This window comes from Micrasema longulum, unplaced genomic scaffold (genome assembly GCF_059751315.1).
Source record: "Micrasema longulum isolate JH-2025_06_02 unplaced genomic scaffold, ASM5975131v1 h1tg000280l, whole genome shotgun sequence".
Taxonomy (NCBI): Eukaryota; Metazoa; Arthropoda; class Insecta; order Trichoptera; family Brachycentridae; genus Micrasema; species Micrasema longulum.
The window spans coordinates 1,558,980-1,581,453 of NW_028277484.1; the positions used below are offsets into that span (position 1 = coordinate 1,558,980).

The 22,474-nt window shown below is 31.6% G+C and overlaps 1 protein-coding gene and 1 long non-coding RNA gene across 10 annotated transcripts; one reads left to right on the plus strand and one right to left on the minus strand.

The window, feature by feature from the left end:
* Nucleotides 1-1,158: 1,158 nt before the first annotated feature.
* Eaat2 (Excitatory amino acid transporter 2) lies at nucleotides 1,159-22,198 on the minus strand. 9 transcript variants are annotated; one of them, XM_088224363.1, is made up of 11 exons: nucleotides 22,055-22,198; nucleotides 21,810-21,971; nucleotides 15,872-16,030; nucleotides 12,784-13,120; nucleotides 11,059-11,223; nucleotides 7,419-7,627; nucleotides 4,441-4,612; nucleotides 3,836-4,030; nucleotides 3,179-3,313; nucleotides 2,817-2,928; nucleotides 1,159-2,106 (listed from the first exon to the last, which is right to left on the minus strand). In XM_088224363.1, the coding sequence occupies exons 3-11, from the start codon at nucleotides 16,011-16,013 to the stop codon at nucleotides 1,951-1,953; spliced, it is 1,623 nt and encodes a 540-aa protein (XP_088080489.1). In that variant the 5' UTR covers nucleotides 16,014-16,030; nucleotides 21,810-21,971; nucleotides 22,055-22,198; the 3' UTR covers nucleotides 1,159-1,950. The 9 variants fall into 9 exon arrangements, 6 of the variants coding, with proteins under 6 accessions (XP_088080489.1, XP_088080490.1, XP_088080491.1 ...); XM_088224364.1 differs by lacking the exons at nucleotides 21,810-21,971; nucleotides 22,055-22,198 and adding an exon at nucleotides 16,129-16,265; XR_015821999.1 differs by having other exon boundaries at nucleotides 1,493-2,106; nucleotides 11,042-11,223; nucleotides 21,810-22,198.
* Nucleotides 2,069-3,225, plus strand: LOC148282891 (uncharacterized). Its single transcript, XR_015822001.1, has 2 exons — nucleotides 2,069-2,125; nucleotides 3,158-3,225. It is a non-coding gene; the product is annotated as an uncharacterized LOC148282891 (long non-coding RNA).
* Nucleotides 22,199-22,474: the final 276 nt, after the last annotated feature.

Here is a 22,474-nt window from a genome sequence, read left to right on the forward strand (position 1 = left end):
AACACAAATATAAGATAATTTTGTGTTATGCTATGTTACATTTTACAACAAAAAATATTTTACTGACTGGTCTTTTAAAAATAGGTACTTTTATAAGGCAAACGTTAAAAGAAATCATTAAATAATCATTTAGTAAATCAAAACCAATTAATATATTATACTAAGGCTTATTAATAGAAAGCCGGGAAAAAAATTCGTCCAGGTAATTTTATTTAACAATCTGACAGATGGTAAAATAATCGAATTCTTAAAAAATATTACTTGTGAATTCACTTCTTATACATGAAATGTGATCCTACCGTATTCCCTTTTAATCCCAGCAGTATTTTGACACAACACGGCATAATTGAATTTATATCGGCAGTTGGGTACTAAGCGACGTCTACAGAGTACCTAATGGCCAAAACGTAAAACTACTCATTTGTGAGTAGTTTAGTCGGATACAGTTTGAGCGCATATGCTGTTTCTAGACTATTCTAATTCTATGATTTTAACAGCTGCCAGCTAGTGTTATATTTATGGTAAAGAGTTACACGAACTGCCCTCAATTTTTCTAAAAAACTGTAAAAGTAATAATTTTTAATATGTATAATTTTTCTGCTCAAATGTTCATAATTTTGCAAAAGGGTTTCTTTTCTATCGACAAAAAAACACACTTTAAAAAAAATTATAACAAAATTTGGTCAAAAGTTACAGTAGAACTCCGTTTATCCGAACCCTAGTTACGCGGATGGCCAAATATCCGAATCATTATCAGGAAATAAAGAATAATGGTGAAATTATCATGACAAATTTTAAAAAAAAAAGTCCTGCTCGTACACGAAGTTTCTTCATCAAAGTAATTAACTTTGCTAGACATGTTTAAGTAAGTTTATGTGATTCTAATTCACTGTTTTATTTCAAAAGCAACGAAAAAGTGATATTAAAGTAGATTTTGCATTTCAATCAATGGTTAATCTAACTCTGGCACTCATTAATAGAAATAATTGGAGTTTTACTGAATTAATATTTTGTTACTTCCCCTTTTGCATCTATTACTGTCGATACTTTTTTCGTCAGTCACTTTATTTGTGATTTTTTCCTTTTTTAGCAACTCCCAAATATTCTCTATCGGATTAAGGTCCAGCTTGACTCCAGAAGAGTGCAGACAATGGAATATTCTGCTCCATTATAAATTTATTTATCGATATATATACATATACGGAGGTTATTTTTTATACAGATAAAGTTGAACATGTGCTGAGTGATGATGAATGCTGAGCACTAGTATTTGAGTAGTATTTAAGCAACTGACTAGTATTTAAGTAAATAAACATAGAAAAATGCCAGGTTTGTATAATTTATCAATTTAATACAACTTATTATAATATCTTATTGGTAATAATATTCTTATTAAAACAGTTCTTTATAAAAAAAAACATTATAAATGTTTATCAATTGAGTAATTCGTTGTTCATTATCGATGGGGAGAATTTTTTTAATCACATACTTATAACGACATTGAAGTTTTATTAAATGTTCACATGGTAAAAGGGTATTTTTTACAAACATTTATTTTACGAGTATAATTATACACTAAAGGAATACAAAAATAATACTTTTCTCATAAAATCTATTCTACTCCACTAAGTTTTCTTCATTCATGTAAATCATTACTTAATACACTTTTGCAAAGTTAAATGAACTTTTATGACCTTCATATAGTTGAAACATGGGCACAGTCTAAATATGAATAAATACAATACCTAGAGTAAAAAACATTTATAAATTCCCTTTCAAATCGTTCTTCATTTGAATATCAAAATGTTAACCTATTTGATTAGAAATTTTAGATTGTTTACTAAAAGTTAGCGGATAAGTCACTTTCAATCCATTTAAACCCTAAATATATTTGGAGTGGTGGTTCTGTACCATAATAATATGGTATTGGTGGATAAATGCTTAGTTAAATTATATTTTCTTTATTCCGTTTTTAGTAAAAGGCTGTTCAGCATGCAAACTCATTTCCACTATGACTGTATCGGGGCTAGGGGAGTCTTTTACTTCACAAACTCCTTCAATGTCAGAGTTGACCCGTATTAATTGACTATTGGCATCCAAAGGATCCTGAAAAGTAAATCAGAAAGTAAGAACATTCATATTGTTAAACTCCTACACAAACTGAAATGTAATCGCATAACTAAACTAATCTTATGATTGAATTCTTTGCTTTGTCCGATTCCCATTGTTTGAACAAATTTATTATCTCTTTGTCCAAGATATAAGATCTTATTTGAACTATGAAGAGTCCAACATTTTTTTATTGCGTGAGCTACGATGAAATTAAATGTCACAGCTATAATTAAGATAAAATTAGTGGAAATTCAAATGCATCAAAACACATCATGTTGACAACCAACTTCTTTGGCCATTATCATTCCCTTTGTTGTCTATTAAACCCTTCCATATTCCAGGTCCTTTGCTTCATTCTAGCCTCCCAATGTTTTGTTGAATGTGCCCGGAGAAACAGGTCGGGTTTATCTTATCAAGCAGCTTCCGTGTAGTATGGTGACCCGGCTGTTTTTAGCGCCACATTTTCTCATTTACACTTATAAATATCTGTTGTGTTTTCCTTCAAATTTCATCATTCCTAATATAGTAAACCCACATGATACCACATATTCACGACAAGCATTTTTTACAGCCAAATACATTCCTCCAGAATTACCAAAGCCGGTTAAGTGTATGACACAATGAAAAGATATGTAGCATATAAGTTATGAATACTTTGGTATTATGTTTATAGCTCACATATCGTAAGCATATCTAAAATATACCTGATATAAGGCAGCTGAATCACAAGCCATTAATTCTTTCTTAGAAAGTTCTTCTACAACAGCAGCTGCATAGCAATCCCCCAACATGTTATTTGTTGTTCTAATCCTGTCGCTAAAAAAAACAGATTTTAAAATCTACTGTTACCAGTAGGTCCCTACTTACATAATTTCTTATTCATAGTCTTAAAAATATGCTCAATTTACATTGTATTTATATAACTACATCAGTTGTTTTTAAAGTGACTTTATATCTAGACTTTACATTCCAACAATTTAAAATAATGAAAATACATAATCTTCTGAATAAAATAGTACCAGGATTTAATTGTTGTAATTTTCAGGGTTTTATTGAAATTACTTACACAAACCAATCTATGGCAAACAAGAGGGAGACATCTTCAGCAGGAGCATCAATGGCCGAGAGAACTACCAATAAAAGCACCAGAGCAGCGCTCGGCACACTTGCTGAAGATGCTGAAGCTGCAGTTGATGTTAAGCTGAATTTGAAATAACATATGTATTTTGGAAACAGAAATTATTTTTTTTTTTTTACTAATAAAAGCACTCAAAAACAGCTTTTATTACCAGTTGTCTGTCATACATTATAACAGCTATTATCTTTGTACGCTTTAGAAGTAATTAGCAATTACTTTTGTATAAGTAGATTAAAAAATGTACATAAAAAGTACATGACCGTGACATTTATTTTTATGTGACAAAATTAGTGCCTTTCAAATAAATTAAATTTAACTGAATCTTTATTTTTAGCATTTCTTTTAATCCTTGCCCATTTTGCATAAAATGTTTTTTAAATACCCTAAGCAATTTTCAGTAATTGGCCTCTTAGTCGAATTTTGGTTTGTGTTCAGTTGACATATTCAATGATTCAATTTAATCAAATGCAATGTAATAAACTGTCCTAAATTATAAACAAATTGCTTTTATCCATAAACCTTTTTTCTCCTCTATTTTACACACAGATTGAGGTGATGTTAGACAGTTTTAATATTTTTACTTACAAAACTGTACAAAGTTCTCCGAATCCCAATTCAATACTGTTCATCTGAGCAATGAAGATACTTGCTATTGCTATAAATAATGCAGTTCCATCCATGTTTATATTGCATCCGATTGGAAGTACAAATCTGGTCACTCGTGGATCTATTCGCAATTTATCTGTCATACACCGAAATGTCACTGGTAACGCTGCGGCTCTAGAAAACAAATCAAAACATATTTTGTTTAAAGTGGTTTAAAGAAAATTCATTTTAAAGATTTAAATTCAAAATTTGGCTGAAGCACTCAATTAAGAAATTATTTGACTCTAGGTACAGACATATTATTATGAATTCTATTATATTTTGTTTAATAGAAGGGTAAAATTTATTTGAATCTTTGATAAATGTTTGCTTCCTTACTAGCATTTACTGTTAGATACGTGAAGTCACGATGGCCCTACTGATCGCTAACAATAAATGCGGTTGTTGAACGTTTTCAAATAAAATATTCTATTGTACCTATAATTACACAAATGTAATTTGCACGTTTACTTCGTCTACCCAACATGTAGAAACACATTAACATAGGCGTATTAAACATTGAATTATTTAAAAATTGATCTTACGTAGATGCAGTCGCACATGCAGTGAGAGTAGCTTGTATAAGGCCCCAGTAGAATTTGTATGGGTTTTTTCTTACAAAAACAAAGTATATCAACTGCATTACAACAAACTGATAGAAGAACACACCAAGTGCTATCGTAGCAATAAACCAACCAAGTTGGGACATTACAAGACCTGAAAATAAAATAGAAGGTATTCAGAATGCATTGACAAGAAGGAAAAATGAAAAGAAAAAAACATAAAAAGTGCGACTTGTAACATCATGCCATTTCTTTATAGAGGTAGGCATATAAAATGAAGCGTAATACCAATACAATATTTTGCCATAGAACTCTTATCTAAGATAATTCTTGTCAAGTTTTCCCTTTAAAGTGATCAAGTGGATTGAATTATTTTGATTATGCAAAGTATTTCTAGGCAGACTAACTTTTTAAATGGCAGGTTTTTTTTTTCTATTCCACAGCAGATGAAGATGATCAATTAAGAAAGTGAATACATGGACTAGAGATAAATCAGAAATATTGTAATCTTTCCAGTTATCTACCCGGAATTCATGTGTGTGCCATCAGCGTTGTAGCTAGGTCATAAGCGTCCCTGGCAAAATTTGAATTTTGCCCCCCAAGACTTATTTTCTATGAAGAAAAGAAAAGACGGCTGTGGATGTGCAAAGTGCGCCCCCCCTGAGGGTTGTGCCCCTGGCAGCTGTCCACCTGGCCAGCTCCTAGCTTTGACATTGTGTATGGCAAACGTCTTAGCCATTATTAGACCATGGTTGCTGCAATTACGCTCTACATGTACACTTTTTTAACTAATCTTTCACCATCCATTCGCTTCACATTACTGAACAATTTTAGTGACCAGCACATAAATAAATACAGTAGAACTCTGTTTATATGAACTCTAGTCATCCGGATAGCCAAATATCCAGATCGTTATCAGGAAACAGAAAATAATGGAGATTTTTTTCATTAATTAACCTTTCCAGCTAAAAAATATAAGTACAGATACAATTTTACAACTAAATACTATTTTTTTAGAAATTTAAAACATATATGAGTATTTACATTACGTTAAAGAAAAAACAATTCTTGTGTGCATAATGGGGAGTGACATCTTGCAATAATTTGTTTATTTTCTTTTTAATTAATAAATATTTTCATTATAACATATAAATTACAAAAAAAAATATACGGTGTTTTCAATCAGTGCAACAAAAAAGAATTATGAATATAACTTTTCACTTCTTTCTCAAATATGTTGTATTCCTGACTGCACTTTTTATTTCCTTTGTTCATTTCATTAAAGAAAAATATTCCTCTGTAAGTATAATGATGTTGTGCTGTGGTTGTTTTTAATTTTGAAATCAAGATGCTACCAGTTGTTGTACTTTACTGGGACATGTTTGAGTAAGTTTTTAATGTGATTCAAATTCACTGTATCATTTCAAAAGCAATTAAATCCGGCACTCATTAATCCGGAGAGTTGGAGTTTTACTGTAAGCTGTTAGCTTTTAAATGTTATTGAGGGATTTTCAACTTCAATTTGTCAATTTTACTGTAAATCCATAATTGACCTATTAACTGTTGACCTATGTCAATGAAATCTATAGCTAATTTCACTATTAACAATGGAGTCCTGGTGCCGACCCTAATGCATGGAAGGAAAGTACGGAATTGGTAAAATAAAGCCGAAAGTAAGCGGGATGCTGTCGAAACGCGATCCCTCCGGCGAATGTGTGATAAAACTATGTGAGATAGTTGCACAAATGTTAAGATCTGTGTATTATGTTAGGCTGAGATTACCATTATAACAACAGAAATAAAAAAAAAGTTCTGTATTGGTTTGGACATATAAATAATGGAAATGGACGGCAAAAGAACTGCTAAAAATGTGAATATTTATGGATGCAGAAAACAAGGAAAACTGAGAAAGGCATATCATGATCAAATCTAACAAATACTTGAAGATGGACAGTTCAAAAGTTGGAATAATCGGCACGTGTGCATGAGAAGACATATGAATGTAGACTAGGTAGAGGAAACAGGGTCTATAAGCAAAGACAGAGTGATATTGCGTTCTATCCTCTCTGGTTACCCCTATGTGGTGGAGTCAATGGATTTTTTGTGCGTTCCCTGACATTTCATGATCAGATCGAAACAGTTTGTAGTAGTTCGTTGAAGATATTAGGATTCGTCTTGCGTTCTGCCAGGGTTTTTGGTAGTACACGAGTACTGAGAATTCTTTATAACTAGTTGGTGCGAAGTAGACTCGAGAGTGGCTCGATGATTTGGGGACTGTATGAGTTGAAGTACTCTCTTATGGTGGAGAGGGTTCAGAAGAAATTTCTTTAGTTTCTCTACATGAGGGAGTGCGGATATTACCCATGGCTTTATCCCACTGAGTACAGCAGTTTGAAGACCAGAATGAATGTGTATTAGATTAAGCACTTCTTTCAATTGTTGCGCGGTATTATTGATAACCCTGAAATTATGCGGAGCATTAGCTTTTATGTTCCAGATAATTACCTTAGACAGTGTCAGCTTAGACTGTTTCACATTCCAATATACAGGACCAACCGGCCAATGGTTATGCCTGTTGGAAGGGCTATCTCTATGTTGAACAATATTACTTTGGACATTGACATTTTTCACGTCTCTGAGGGAGTTTTTCGTTACAAGATTTTCTTACTTTTTAAGCATATTATTCTCTGGATATTGTGTAGGTATACTTATGTGTTATTTTTATATAAACCTAATTTTACCTTATTATTTTAATTATTTCTATATGTATGAATTAAGATATTCTATTTTGTAATTTAGGTACACATATATGAATAAATAAATAAAATTAAAATAAAAATTGAAAAATTCATATATTATGCCATATTTTTAGTTATTTGTATGATTTTAACAACAAACTAACAAATTTATTATATGTTTAGGTCACTTTTAGCAGTATAACTAATATTAATATTACTCACCGAGGCTTTTCACTGCCAAAATTTTTCCTGCAATAACACTGCTGATACCAATGGGAGTTAGCCACATGACTCCAGTGACCATTTTCATGATAACCTCAAATACTGCCGTGAAAAAGTCAACGACAACCTGACCCTTTCGTCCTACTGTTCCCAAAACAGTTCCAAATACCAAGCAGAAGAACACAATACCTAATGTGTTGGTCCCAGATCTGTCAATAATAAACAAAATCAATTAATTTGTTCACATTTACTCATAAACGTGCACTGTTATGTTAACCACTAATTAAATCATGGGTTCTCAAAATTATTCAGCTCATCGCCCACTTTGAGAATGAATAATGTTTCTGAATCCCCCCAAAATTGTTTATACTTACCATCTGTTGCGCATTTTAAAAACATCTATTATAATTATTATTTTTAAACGTGCCATATCGCATTCCTGAGTTCAAGCTTACATTTTAAAAGAGCCTTATTAATAATATCAATAAAAATGCATACCTACTTCATATTTACAAAGGAAGTATTTTTATTAAAATTTTAACAAAGCATTTAAAACCATATCTAATGTGAAGGATGAATCTAATGCACTTTAACGATGTTAATATCATTAAGTTTAACAGAAGTTTGTCAGGACTTCATTGCTACAAACACAGCACACGGGCTAAGAAAGTCATGATGTATTAAACAAAAACAGAGTAGGAATAAGAATGAAATCAATTTTTCTTCGAAATAACAGAAAAACATATTTGATTACTTTTTTTGAAATTACCCATCGTCTCCATCGACTGCTTCAATACCCCTTAATTTTCTCTGGGCCTTCTACCGCCCCTCTGAAGGAATTTAGTGCCTGCAAGGGGGCATTATCGCCCACTTTGAGAAAAGCAAAATGAAAAAACGGGTCAATGCCCATATCTTATGTAAAAAACTCCATTGTCATAAATATTACAGGTAGAACAACTGGAATTAATTACAATATTGTGAGTACCACACAAATAAACGTCAGCCTAAGATAACAAATCTGTTTGAACTGTACACAACCGTTTCCATAACATAGAACTATATTTGGTTTTGTCTCATGGTTTTTTTTTCTTATTTTTGTCGACAAACCAAAATTTCTTATAACATCTAGACAGCCTCTTAGGTGCAAACTGGTTATAGACCCTAAGTTCCCATAGAACAGGTCATGAAGTTTAAGAACATAGGAGTGGAGATATCTAGTTGCAGCGATCTGCATAATGAAGTCAAAGAACAGAATAATAAAGCAGCAGTTTTCTCAGAATTTCTGAGGGACACTGTTTGGGAAAATCAGCACATGCTAATGGAAATCAGTCAGAATAATGATCAGACCCATAATGACTTACGGAATCGAAGCAAAAGCAGATATTGTTCAAAGGAAACATCTCCTTAAAACATCAGAAATGAAAACGTTGAAAATAGGATACCAAATGAAGAAATTCACAGCACTTGCAACATAGAGGACGTTGCAAGATAGAGTAGGCAGAGAAGGTGATTTGGAGAGACCATGTTGAGAGGATGGATCCAGCGAGGATTCCTTAAATTGTGATGCACGAGACCCCAGAGGGACGTCGACCTCCAAAGAGGTGTAGGAAAAAGTTGGACATCTGCATCACAGGAGTTCTATCCTCTCAAAACTGATTACAAAATCTAAAGTAAGAACAATAATAAAAAAAATTGACCAATTACTTTCATCTTACAACTCAATTTGAACTAAAATGAGGTCTAGAATATAATTCTTATGTTATTTATACATCTAGGACGGGATCAATAAATACATCCTTTAGAATATGCTCTCTATGAAATCTTAATCATAATAATTATAATATTTTGCATTTGTTTTTTAAAAAATAAATAACATTTTTTGTATGTTCATGTTATTGGTTAGTTTAATTGATCATTTTACGATAATAATGATCTAAATTTTAATGTTTTACATTTATTATTTTCCCCATGATTAAGCATCTTTACTTAATTTTCATTATAATATTTGGTTTATTTGTTAATGGTAAAACAAGAGCAGAACATGTTTCTACCGCCATCTGTTGATTCTTTAAAAATAGTTTATGTTACTTTATTATAACTTGTTATATTTTTTTTATTTAACGTTTCTCTGACTTATTGTCAAATGGAAATTTCTAGCAAACAAAAAATAAAATAATAGGTTATTTATATCATTCATATTTTGGATTTTGTCTAAGGGAAAAGACCATTACTACTGCTGCAAGACATTGCATAGATTTATATGTAGTATTTTTGAGTGTGTTGTCCAGATGCTTATTGAAATTTATATTTATGTAATAATTTTTATTTGTAGTATTTATTCTTTAATAACATGCATGCTTCCACTTTCTATTTTGTTGTATCCCAACTCAACACAGCGCTCTGGGCCTTATAAAGTAAGGGATACTTTTTTTTTGGTAATATGTATATTTATATGAATAAATAAATAAAAATATTATAGGCATATACTTTTTGTCATACATTTCAATGAATGTATTAAATATTTATATATACCCACTTACTGACTTTTGCATGTCTACCGGTTTCGAGAAGTGCCCGTCTCTTTGTTTGAATATGTATTACACTGCATGCAAAGCCTTCACTTTCACAATAGAATTGCACAAATATAAAAAAAAATGTGCTTATATAAGCAGTTACTTCCATAATTTACTTTTACATATTTATTGGTGTTATATATTTATATTCAATTTGTAAGTAAGGAAAAAATAAATATATAATCACAAATAAATTAGTATTAAAACTAGTTTTCAATGGGAAAAAAGAAAATAACGGAAAGGAGAGTTTAAAGAAGAGATATGAAATATGTTTCCAGACATAGTTTAAACAAAGTTTCTGTAGAAACATCTTTGATGGTAGATGGGAGATGAATCCAGAGTCAAACCGCAGAGACAGTGTATGAGTTTGTAAAGAAGAAAGAATTATGGATGGGATGTTATACTAATTTCAATACGTTTACATATTTGATATTAAAATACCACCTTTTAATATCAACAATATTTTGGTTTGTCCAAACATTTGTAGACAAAGAGCAGATTTTACCCCCTAGGGAGTTAAAATATTACAGATATCATTTTAGAGAATGAAATATGGAAGTTTAGGTGTTTACTAGGATGACGACCTGTCATCGGTTGGTCCAAGAAGAAGACTAATATATATTTTTTAATGTTTTCATACGTTGCCCAGTAGGTGGAATAATTCAGCCAGGTGAATCTCACCCTCGTCAATAAAGGTTTCAACCAGATTGAAGAAATGAAGTAATATGGATGTTTGAACGTTGTAAAAATTGTGACTATTATATAATATTTAAATCAGCAAATGACAGCTCATTATACACGTAAATGTTATTTTCTCTTTCTTCTTATCGTTCCTCTCCCCGATGGAAGTTGGATATCATTGCAGCAATTCAATAGTGCCTAGACTTCCATATTTCCTTATCTGAAATGTTCTCCACTTCTGTTGTCATATTTAAAGTCAAAACTCTAAATATGGCAAAGTTTTCCTATATTTAGTCTAATAGTTCTACCAAATTCATGTAAAATTCTACAGTTATGTTATTTATTAATTTTTTACATGAATGAACCTACATTGCGTAGTTATTCACCTATATCGTATAACTCGCACCATTTGAATGGGCTGCTGCAGCTCGGAAGATGCATCACTGATGTTCAATACTTCAGGACTGGGTAGTGATGGCATCTCTGAGGGGACATAGACAGTGTGAGCTTGTTGGAATGCGGCTTGGAAAAGATTATCCGGAAAGATGTTTCTGGAACATAATGATAAAAAAACATTGATTATCAATCCCTTATTCACACATTTCAAGGCGCAGCGTAGGTACACCAAACGCAGCGAATCTCTATTTCTTATTATGTGAAAGAAATATGATCAGTCTTACGCTTCAGGTGCCAGTCCAGGAATTATAAAATATTGCAATGTCAAAAAAACATTAAAAATTTATTTCATGTCAACAGTTTCGGGAATTGAATTTGAGACCTCTTTCATAATAGGGAAAGATCACTTTTTTGTTTACATTTTTAAAGTAATAAAGGTTCATGAACTACTGTCCAGTATAAAAAATATTTTTTAATTTGTAATTTTGAATTCCCGAAAAAACGGTCTTTCCATTGACCACGCAACTAATACGTCACGATTTATGTTTATCTGTTCCTGGCCATTGAAATTTGTTTGGATCATTATCACGAATCTTGATGTCACAATAAGCAAGGCCAAAGCCAAACACGTCGCGTTTTTCTAGTAACGATTTTTATTAAATTAATTTTTTACATTAATGTATGAAAACATTTGTCCACAAAATCCATATTGATTTTGAATATACAATTAATTACTCTGAATCCATTTTATATCTTTTTATCGGTATTCGTAGTATGTGATATTTCCATATTGCCAAACCCGCTGACCACCAGAACATGCGGCGAGCGTAAAACCAGGATGAATTTTAAAAAAAAAAACTTTTTAAGAACATCGTCGATGGAAATATTAAATGCTGTAAGGGAGGAAGTGTAAATTTTTGGAGACAAAGAAAAAAGGAAAGAGATGATAAAAAATATTTTTTTGTTTTTGTTACTACATATTAGAATAAACATTGTTTGATGAAAATTGCTATTAATTATTAAAATAGATACATATTAAAAAAACAAAAAAAAATACTCCACCTCTCTACACTTACAAATTGTTCCTTCATCATTTCCTTATTCGCACCTAATAGTGCATAGGGCATTGCGTAGGTATATAAGTTGCAGCATGTTTTTTTATTGTTGTATAAGTTAAGATACTAAATAATTCTTATATATTTTTGTCCAGAGACAATTCAATATGGCGGTGAAAGCACTCTCTTTACATATCCAAAAACCGTTTTAAACACCGAGGGTCTTTCTATCGATTCCCTCATACTAAACAAACAAATAATAATATACCGAGGAAATTAAAAATAAAAAAAAATTCATACACCACGATTTAATTTGAATTTAACTCTAATGTTTTACTGTGAATTTGTAAATTTATATGGAGGGTTTAAATTGATTATTTACATTCTTCCACGTGACCAAATTACAATTAAATATCGCAGTGTAAAACCATCTTTAAAACCAATATAATATCACGTCAACCTTACCGGGAATTCAACCCGTAGCCTCAAGCATGGTAGGCAAACGCGCCAACTGCTACATTACGAGGCATTTTCACCTCGACTAAAATGATTTTTTTATGGTTTTACCCTGAGAGTTCCCATCGAGTCAAAAACACTGGATCAGGGTTCTTATTTAAAATACTAAAATTCCTACTCAAAATATTACAATATTTTTAGTACCTTCCTAGATCTAGAAGGCTATCCATGATATTAACATCTCTAGACTCTTGCAGGCTCGAGTGGGCTACTTCCTTCAGACCTGGGTCCCCAGGATGGATGGCAAGAACCAAGCAGATGCCCAGGAAGGCGTTGAACATGGACGTCAGGATGAAGTAGAGCAGAGTCCTGATGGCGATCTTCCCGTTCATCTTAGCGTTGAGGCTGGCGGAACCAGCTATGAGACTTGCGACAATTAGGGGGAGGATCATCAGCTTCAGGATCCTCATAAAGAGCTCTCCAGGGTAGGAGATTAACATGATGGCGTCTGACCCTAAGTCAAGCAGTCTTAAAGAGAATCCTAAAAAGATAATACTGATATTATTTAATTTTTATAGTGGACAAGTATAAGCAAAATAATATACTGTATTTATTGTAAATTCATAATTCCCTATTTTTATAGTATGTTGGCATCGGGGTGTAATGGTCAGCGCGTTTGCCTACCATGCAAGAGGTCTCGGGTTCTATTTCGGAAAATATTTATTTTAAAGGGTGTTTATACTGTAGAATATTGCTTGGGCCCTGGACTGGTATCTGAAGCGTAAGACTGATCATCCTGCCTTTATGCGGCGGCCTCGGTGGTGTAGTAGTCAAGACGCTCAACTCACGCACGGAAGGTTCCGGGTTCGATTCCCGGTGAGAACACCAAAATTAAAATGTGATTTTTCTCAAGCCTGGGTGCTCCGTGATGTAATTCACCACTGTAATTAGGCCTCCTGGCCTGTTGTGGTGCAAAAAAAAATGTAAATGTAAAAAAAAAAATGTAATAAAAATGATCTAGATTGGCTGTGATTGGTGTACTAATGCAATGCCCTATGCACCATTAGGTGCGGAAAGGGAATGATGTTGATATTTTTATAATCTAGAGCTGTAGTATTTTTTAAGTATGTTTTTTAACCAATATATATCATTTTGTCCGTATTTCCTCTAATTAAAAAAAAACATTTTTGAGAAGGAATATGGAAGTCTAGGCATTTCCAAGGCTTATGACGGTTCATTGGCTGGTTTAAGTGGCCACTTCACACACAGTGTAACATTCACCATTCTGCCTGCATGTTTGAACATCCATATTTTCTCAACTCTTCCATCTGTTGACTTTTTTTTATTTTTTTATTTTATTTTATTCAGGAAACATACAGTACAGTTACAAAGTTTAATATTTTACACAATTGGACTTAATTCTAATGGACCAGTGAAGTTTCCATATTAAAAAGCAATTAAATCTAATGTTAATTATGAAAGTATAAAAAAGAGAAGGAAAAAGAAAACATAAATGAAAGTTGTTTAAAAATTTAAATTTAAGTGAAAAAAATATATTTTAAGGTTTGTAGTTTGTAGTGAGTATTTACAAATGGAAATAATATTAAAAATGAAGAAAACTTGTAAGAGTAATTAAGAATTAAGAATGGAAATAAAGAATGAAAAACATGCTCAGATGTAAAAATAAAATAAAATAGTAATAACATTTTTTTTAAAAAAGGAAAAACATAAACACATATTTATTTTAAGGGATTCAAAGAAACGATGAGAAGAATCTTTAAGTGAAATATAAGACAGTAAATTTAAATTTAGGTCAATTTAAAAAACATCTTCAAAATTAATGACACATTTTGTGAAGCAAAAGAGCTGAAACCTTTATCACGTGGGTGAGAATCATCCGGCTGAACCAATTCACCTACTAGGCCCTGATTCCATTTTTTTTATTCTTGTAAATTCCAATTTGTAGACTTCTTGTTTTAGCAGGTAGTTAATTCAGAAATGTTTTGAGTGCGTCCAAATGCTTGCAGACTGGCTGGAAATGCTGAATGTTACACAGTGTGTGAAGTGGCCACTTAAACCAGCCAATGACAGGTCATTAGCCCTGTAAATGCCTAGACTTGCATATTCCCTTCTCAAAAAATTTTTTTTCTCTGTTGCAACAAATTTAAATATGAATAACTCCCTAGGGAGAAAATCCAGCTAGTCTGTAAGCATTTGTACATATTCAAAACGGTGTTTAATTATTTTAATTTGTTGTCTTTGTATCTTTGTTATGTCTGTCGTGTTACCAGTTCCCCAGAAGGCGACCATGTAGCTCAATTTACTTTTGACATAAGCTTCGACAGCATGACTTTTCCATTTTTGAATTATCCGTCGGAAGATTATTCCGATTTGAAATTAGTCCACTACAGTTAAATTGAGAGTTATGTAGGTAATGATATTAAATGTTACTCTATGAAGATTTTTAATATGAGATTTATTTGTCTCGGCGTTTACAATGTGAAAATTATTTATAACAATGAGCTTTAGAGTTAAACGGCACGTATTTGCTGGGGACTGCGGCGTGGAAAAAATATCAATCTGTCTGGTGTTATTTGTTTTATGTTTAAAAGCGCCCTCCGTTGCTCGGTCTTGCATTGCGTGCGATTTTCAGTTACACGTTTTTCGGTTCCGTATAATTTTAATATCCGTTTCATTTTCGTTCCGTAAATTTAAAAATTAATGTTAAAAATAGAAAAGGTATTAAAAGTGAATCGAGAGAGTTTATTAACATAAAACGAAGTTCTACAAGCCACCCAGCTCAATTTTAATAGAGTTGAATTTTGTTTGAACTTTATAGAAGACTTTTGTGTTTATTTAAAAAATCTGGAAAATTGACTCTAATAGTTATTTTCAGGAAACTCGATAAAGCAATGTGTAGCAAGGTTTGCCTGTTTATACAATAAAAATAAATTTGTTCATCGTAATCTTCAACCATGCCGGAGAACTCTTGCATGGTAGGCAAGCGCTCTAATCATTACATAATAATTTTACTATCTTGTATACAACTATAGTGCATAAGTATATTTAAAAAATTAAAAGATTATAATTGACCTTCACCACAAACATTAATAGCAATACATAGGCATTGCCCGTGCGCGAGTGGGTAGGTATAGTAAAAATATAATATCCTATGTGTTGGTATGAACGTAAATTTGAAAAAAAACGTATGAAACTAAATAAATAAAAACACGTTCGTAAAATATAACTGATTTTCACAAACAAATAACAAAATTATCAAAGTGAAACTTACCCAAAATAATCCCAAGAATAACGCCTGATAACGTAACTATCAGCAACAAGTTGTCTTTGAGGCACTTTCGGGCCCCCGTGAGTTCTAAGTGAGCTCCCGAAACCCCCGAGGCCGCCTGGCCCCCGCCATCCTGGCCCCCCATCTTTGCAAACAGGTACTCTGGAAAACGTCCTGTTTTCTCCATCAAGATGCAAACAGCCAAAACCTATAATAAGGACCTCCTTCAGGAGTCCAGTTTTTATTTTTATGCGGCCTACCCCTTTCGACACCCGTTTTGACGGTTTTTTTAAAGCCGTTTTAACGCTCGCGGAAACAGATATTTTTCACTGCTGCGTCTCAGTTATTTTTATATAATGAGACTCGGTGGTTTAATTCAATTATAGCTTGATAATGCAGCAAAATACTTAGTGGATTTCCCACGAACGCGATAATTGAATCAGCTGTCTGTCAGAATAAAAGTTTCTCTTATTTTGAATGAAAAGTCAATCTTTAAATGCCTTTTTTAGTACTTAACAGCTTTTAATAATTCAGCAAGGGTTTTTTTCTTAAATTTATGCATTAATTCTGTAAAATTGACAATGTTATGATATTTGTAAAGTGCACTGGTCGACGTTTAATATGAAACTGACATCGCGAGTAGACGGGTGGCTATCGATCCGCCTTAACTTACCCCTTTCCTCGTTTCTTGGCCTCTAACACCGCCCGCTGACTGTGGCTTTTTGTCGCCAAGACTTTTTGTCACTGTCACGTTGTGTCACGGTGGGTGCGCTCACTACTCACTACTGGTGACAAAATCTTCATTTAGCGATGGATTTCGAAGAGGGCGCAGTGATTTTTTATTTTTTTTACAGTATACGTAAAAGGTAAAACAGAGTTTTAAAAAATAAAGGATAATTACATAGAAAAGAAATACATATAAACAGTAAAAATAGTATACAAAAATATCTCACAAAGGCATGGCCTGTTCGTGGGTATACAAGAAATGCGTTTTGAGCTCTTGAATTACGCAGAAGGAAAATTAAACGAAAAAAACACTACTGGGTACATCCCATATATAATGAACGATTATCAAAAGGAAAATGTTACTCTCTGTATTCTGAATTACGTCAATATCCTTTCAACTTTTAAAAATTATTTTCGGATGTCAATAAACAGTTTTGAAATAATTTAATTGAAATCTTGTCCCACTATTTCCTTTTCAAATGAATATCAGAGAATTCCTTTATTTTTTTTGTATGCAATGCTGGCCTTTTTTCTATGTCTTCTATTAACAATTCGCTGTCAATATCACCTTGCAGAGAAGCAGCCATCTTAAATCTCACCCGCATAAATAAAGGTTTCAGCTCTTTAACTTCACAAACATTAACAGATGAAAGGGTTAAAGGAATATAGCTGTTCAAATATGGGTAGAATAGTGAATGTTTTACAGTGTGTAAAGTGGCCACTTAAACCAGCCAATGACAGGTCATAAGCCCTGTAAATGCCTACACTTCTATATTATCGTGTCTAAAATGTTCTTTATCGCTGTTGTAATAATATGTTAATTTTAAATATAACTGCAAAATTCACAACACACGTCCGTTCGGCAGGCGTCTGCCGGCAGAATGAAAAAACGTTCTTGGTGAGCGCACTCCCATAGCAATGTACAGGCCGGGTGACAGTCACGCTGGAAATTTTTGTCACCGTATTGTCATGTCGCCACAGTGAGCGCACTCTCATACATCTCCATAGCACTAGACACTGTGACAAAAAGTCGCCGTGACTTTTTGTCACATCAGCGGGGGCTCTAACACTTCACGCGTAAAATTAACAACCAATAAAAAAAAAAAAAACATTTAATAACATTAAAAACAACGTTTCTTTTGCTCGTATTAACATCTATTATCACGTTTAAATAAAAAATATAAAAAATTGTATCTTTGAAAACGATTTTAATTATTTTTGTAGAAAAAAAACATTCAAACGCCTAAAATTTATTAAATCCATAGAGATACGTAAAAAACGCGAATTTTAATAATTTAAAGAAAAAGTAAGCGTTTTGCATTTGATATGGTTAAGAAAGTTCATTAAATTGTCTTTGGAGGAATTCGTATTCATTGTAGGTATATTTAAGGTATTTTATAATGAGGAATATCGGTGATTTTTTAATATTTTTTATTTGTTAATAGACCATCAAACTAAGCCAAACTTTTTATTTTTTATTTTTATGTATTGTATTATCGTCGCTAAGATTTTAAAAATATTTTTTTAATTACTCCTCGCATGATGTCACTAGTTCTCTTCGGTGAGTTGTCCTGATTGGTGGGTTGGCATCTCGGAAACCGAAAATCTAACCCAACACACTTTCATTTGTTGATTTAGAAGAACATGTGACGTCATGTAAAGCAGTTTTTTTATTTATACATTTTCGAGAAACTTCGCTTTACAATTAAATGCTCTAATTTTTATCGCGTGTAAGAAAACATTTTTATATCCAATTATCCGTAGCACTGAACTTCTTCATTGTAATTTAATTACTTTATGTGTTTAAAGACGCATGTATAAAAAATAAATATCATTTAACTTATGTCTACAATACTTATTAAAACTTTAAAAGCAAATCATGATAATTGTTTTATCGATTCCGGAAGCTGCATAGAAATCTTACGATATTCTATATCAAATAGATAATTTATTTTTATAATCCATAAGTACACCAAGGGTGCTATTCTGAATCTCCTCTAACCCCTAGAGAGTGGTTATTTGGGGATTTTTATTTTTTGCATGTGACTACACTCTGCTTCATATATAGCCACACTGATGGTTAAAAGTCAAATAAATTTCGAACTATGAAATTTTAATTATAAAAAAGTTTAAAAACAGAAAAGAAACTAATGTGGTTTGGTCAATTCAACCTAATTAAGTTTTATGGGTAATGCTAGAGGTTGCAATAATGTTCCAAATGAAAATTACCGTGTTTGGTTTCACGTTTTCGTATTTGATTGAGGTTTTTTTAATCATTAATGAAGCCATTATATGAAACAAAATGAAGTCGCATGCATAAAACGAAAATCCTTAAATTAACCACTCTCTAGAGGGTTAAAAAAATTCAGAATAGCCCCCCCATAGCGTTAACACGGTTGTCGATAGAAAGTAAGGAAATCATACGATTTTGACATTTTAAAACGTTGTTCTTTCAAAACCGTGCGATGAAAAATATTTAAAATACATTATACCTTTAAAAAAACAATAATCACCTGAGTTATTTTTGATATAAAAATATACCCAAATGTTTTATGGAACTAAAATATAATTACTTTCCGATCGGAAGATTACGCTTCTTGAAATTTAGACGAAACTTAGGTATATTGGTATTTATATAAACACAACGTTTTTAAGTAAAATAGGTTCTAATGATTTGAATGATTCTAATGAATAGATTTTAAACGTTAATCATGTTTTAAAAAAGAAATAAGAGCATTTTAAAAGACACAAATTTTGTGTCATTTTTCTTAAATTATAGGTTAAATAATGCATTCAGTAATCGTTAAAAAATAACATTAAAAAAAAGCGAGTTTTATTAATATGTGATTTAATACAGTCCACAAACAAACTGTTGTATATTTATTTTCTGTAACTCAAAGAAACATTCAAATAATAAAATAATTTTAAAAAAAAAAATGCATTTATCATTCCATTTCAATAAATCGTAACGCTTCAATTGGATTAAAATCCAATCATTCGGATGCATTCTTGTAAACTGCATACTACAGTGAGGTATGTTCTGCGTCGTGTTAGTAAATTTGCATAGAATACAATTAATAATGCACAAATGCATGATTGGCAAGGTTAAATAGTTGAGATCAAATTGATTCACGATAATTTTCATCCATCTTTTTTATCAGTTAAGGTTTATTATTTTTATTTACTAATGAATGATAAACTGAATTGACAATAACTATAGGATAATATTGAGTTCGTACATGTATGTGAGTCTACAAAATACAAATTATAAACGTTCGTTTCAAGAAGACTTACGATTTGTATCGAAAAATGATAAGTTCAATAATAGTTGCGTTTTCGTCAAAATAGGCAAAACCGATTGATTTATTTGCAATCCATTTTATTCATTTCGAAGAAATAATCGCCCTAATCGTTTTTGGTAAGGGCTGGTCTGAAGGTCATAAAAAAGTCAATTAGATATTGTTTTAAATTGAATATTACAACCAGAATTATCGTTTTTTTTTTTTTAAATACAATTCTATAAAAAAAGGTTTCAACTTAAGTATTTCAATTAATTTTAATTTTTATGTTTTACTTGAGGCATAATTTTAAGTAGAAATAAAAGAAAATGTCACAAAAATGTATGTAATTTCAAATGCTTGTATTTCTTTTTAAAATCAAAAAAATAAAATTTGGTTTCAGCCGCTTTCATGTTCAATTTATTATCTTGAAATTATTCTAAAAAATTTCAGTTCAATACTTAGTCTTTATTAAGATCCCAGATACCTAAGTTTAGTCTAAATTTGAAATGGCGTAATCTGCCGGTCTAAAAGTAATTATATTTTAGTTACATAAAACTTTTAAGGATATTTTTTAACAGAAATACCTTTGAAAAATATTGTTTTCATCTTATTTATAATTTTTTAGTTTTTTATCATTGCGCGATTTAAAAAAAACATTCGTTTTAAAATGGCAAAATCGTATGATTTCCTAATTTTGCTTTCGTTTTACCAGACTACAGCCTTATCTTAACACCTAATAAACGAAATAAATTTAATTTTCTTGTTTACTGTCAAATGAAAGACAAAATAAGATAAACATATCGTCGCTTTAGTTTGTTTTTGTTCAACATACCATTTTTAACGAAATTTAGTTAAGTGTACAGGAGTTCAGAGAAAGCCGTTACTTACAAAATTTAAATGAAAAAAGCATAGAATTAAGGTTAGTTCAGAAGGAGCGTAGAATCGTATTTGAATATATCGGACTGTGCCCAAAAAACCCCCCACTAATGTTTCCAGATCGCGAGAAATATAATCATAACACCAAAAAATTAAGATAATTATATTTTTTAAAAAGTTCTCTGAAATTTTACTATACACGTGGAAACATTGATTGACACAACAAAGTAAATAAGTAAAGGGTCATTTAATAAGTGTAATAAAATGAATGAACTTTGAACTTCAAAAATGAAATAATTTTTTTTTTACAAAAAGCGGATATTTTTATGTCATGTTAAATAATACTCGTATATGATAAGTAAATTAGCATAAAAAAATTGATTATCCAAAATGTCCATTTTGTTTTCTTTGACAATCTGACGGATGGAAAAATAATTCAATTTTTAAGTCATGCATTTGCTACTTGCACATACATTTGCTAATAACACATGAAATATGATCCCGTCCTGTTTCTTTAAGATCTCAGCAGTATTTCTACACTTTATAACGACACAACACGACATAGTTAAATTAAAATCGGGAGTTGCGTACTGAGCGACGTCTACAAATAAACTAATGGGTCAAAACGTAAAACTACTCCATTGAGTAGTTTAGTCGCCTTCTGTTTGATGCGCGTATGCGGTTTCTGGACTACTCTTAATTCTATGGAAAAGTATTTTTTGAAAATTGTGTAAGGGGTTTTTTAACGAATTTTGTCTTAAGTTGTGGTCACTATTTATTATTATTATTCATATTTCGTAAAAATAACTTTAAAGCTCTTTTTCTTTAGATTTGTGTTTTGATCTGTTGGACAAAGATGAACTGAAGCGACGATACGTGCATATTTATTCGCCTCGTAGTCAAACAGTCATCGCGTTTGCCTTCCATGTAAGACTTACGTCTTAGGTTCGATTTTCGATACGGTTCGCATCAAGACAATCCAGGAAGCTTCGATTCTCCGTGCGAGCAAATCAATTGCCAAGAAATGATTTCTAAAATGAGAAAAAAAAAATACTTACAAAAGTAAACTGGAAACGTGACCATATTTTCAATGATTGATAACACTTCGCAAGTGGTTGAAGAAAACAGCTTTTACTCAATATTGAATTAATGTTTTGCACAAAAACTCTTTATTGCACATAACGTCATTTATTACATGCACACAAACTCTTGGGTCGAAACTGTAACACATAATTAAAATGAATATAAACTTCTATAGTAGGTAACACATTTGATGTAACACTGATTTTTGTGTTTTTAATACTCGCTTTACTGCATTTAATTTGCAATTAAGTGACACTTATTGATTAGTAATTATAATAAGCTCAGCTGTAAGTGCAAGCTCTGAACAATTGTTGTGGCCAATTTACAGCTGAGCATATTATGACGCAACGAATTTGATAGTACTAAAAATAAATTGCACGTGGCTAACGTCATTGTCGATAAGTTGGAAAGAGTTCAAATCATTGCTGAAATGATTGTCAAACGCATGTCTTGTCCAAGTGACAATAAAATGTGGAACATCGGACTCCAGTTTTACTCGGGTGATTCGTGTAAAATGATTAAACTAAAATAATAATGGTTATTGATTTCCTCGTATAAATATATTATTTATTAATGACATAAAAAAGTAACATTTATCTTTAGTTTATTGTATATATTGCTTTTTTTAATCCGGGAGTGG

Coding starts and splice junctions, on each gene's coding strand:
- Eaat2 (XM_088224362.1), bottom strand. CDS start 16,055: ATGGAGAAAACAGGACGTTTTCCAGAGTACCTGTTTGCAAAGATGGGG. Junction 13,121..15,871: donor TATTCTTGGGATTATTTTGG/GTAAGTTTCACT, acceptor TTATCTTTTTAG/GATTCTCTTTAAGACTGCTT. Junction 7,628..11,058: donor GTGCGAGTTATACGATATAG/GTGAATAACTAC, acceptor TATTATTGACAG/ATCTGGGACCAACACATTAG.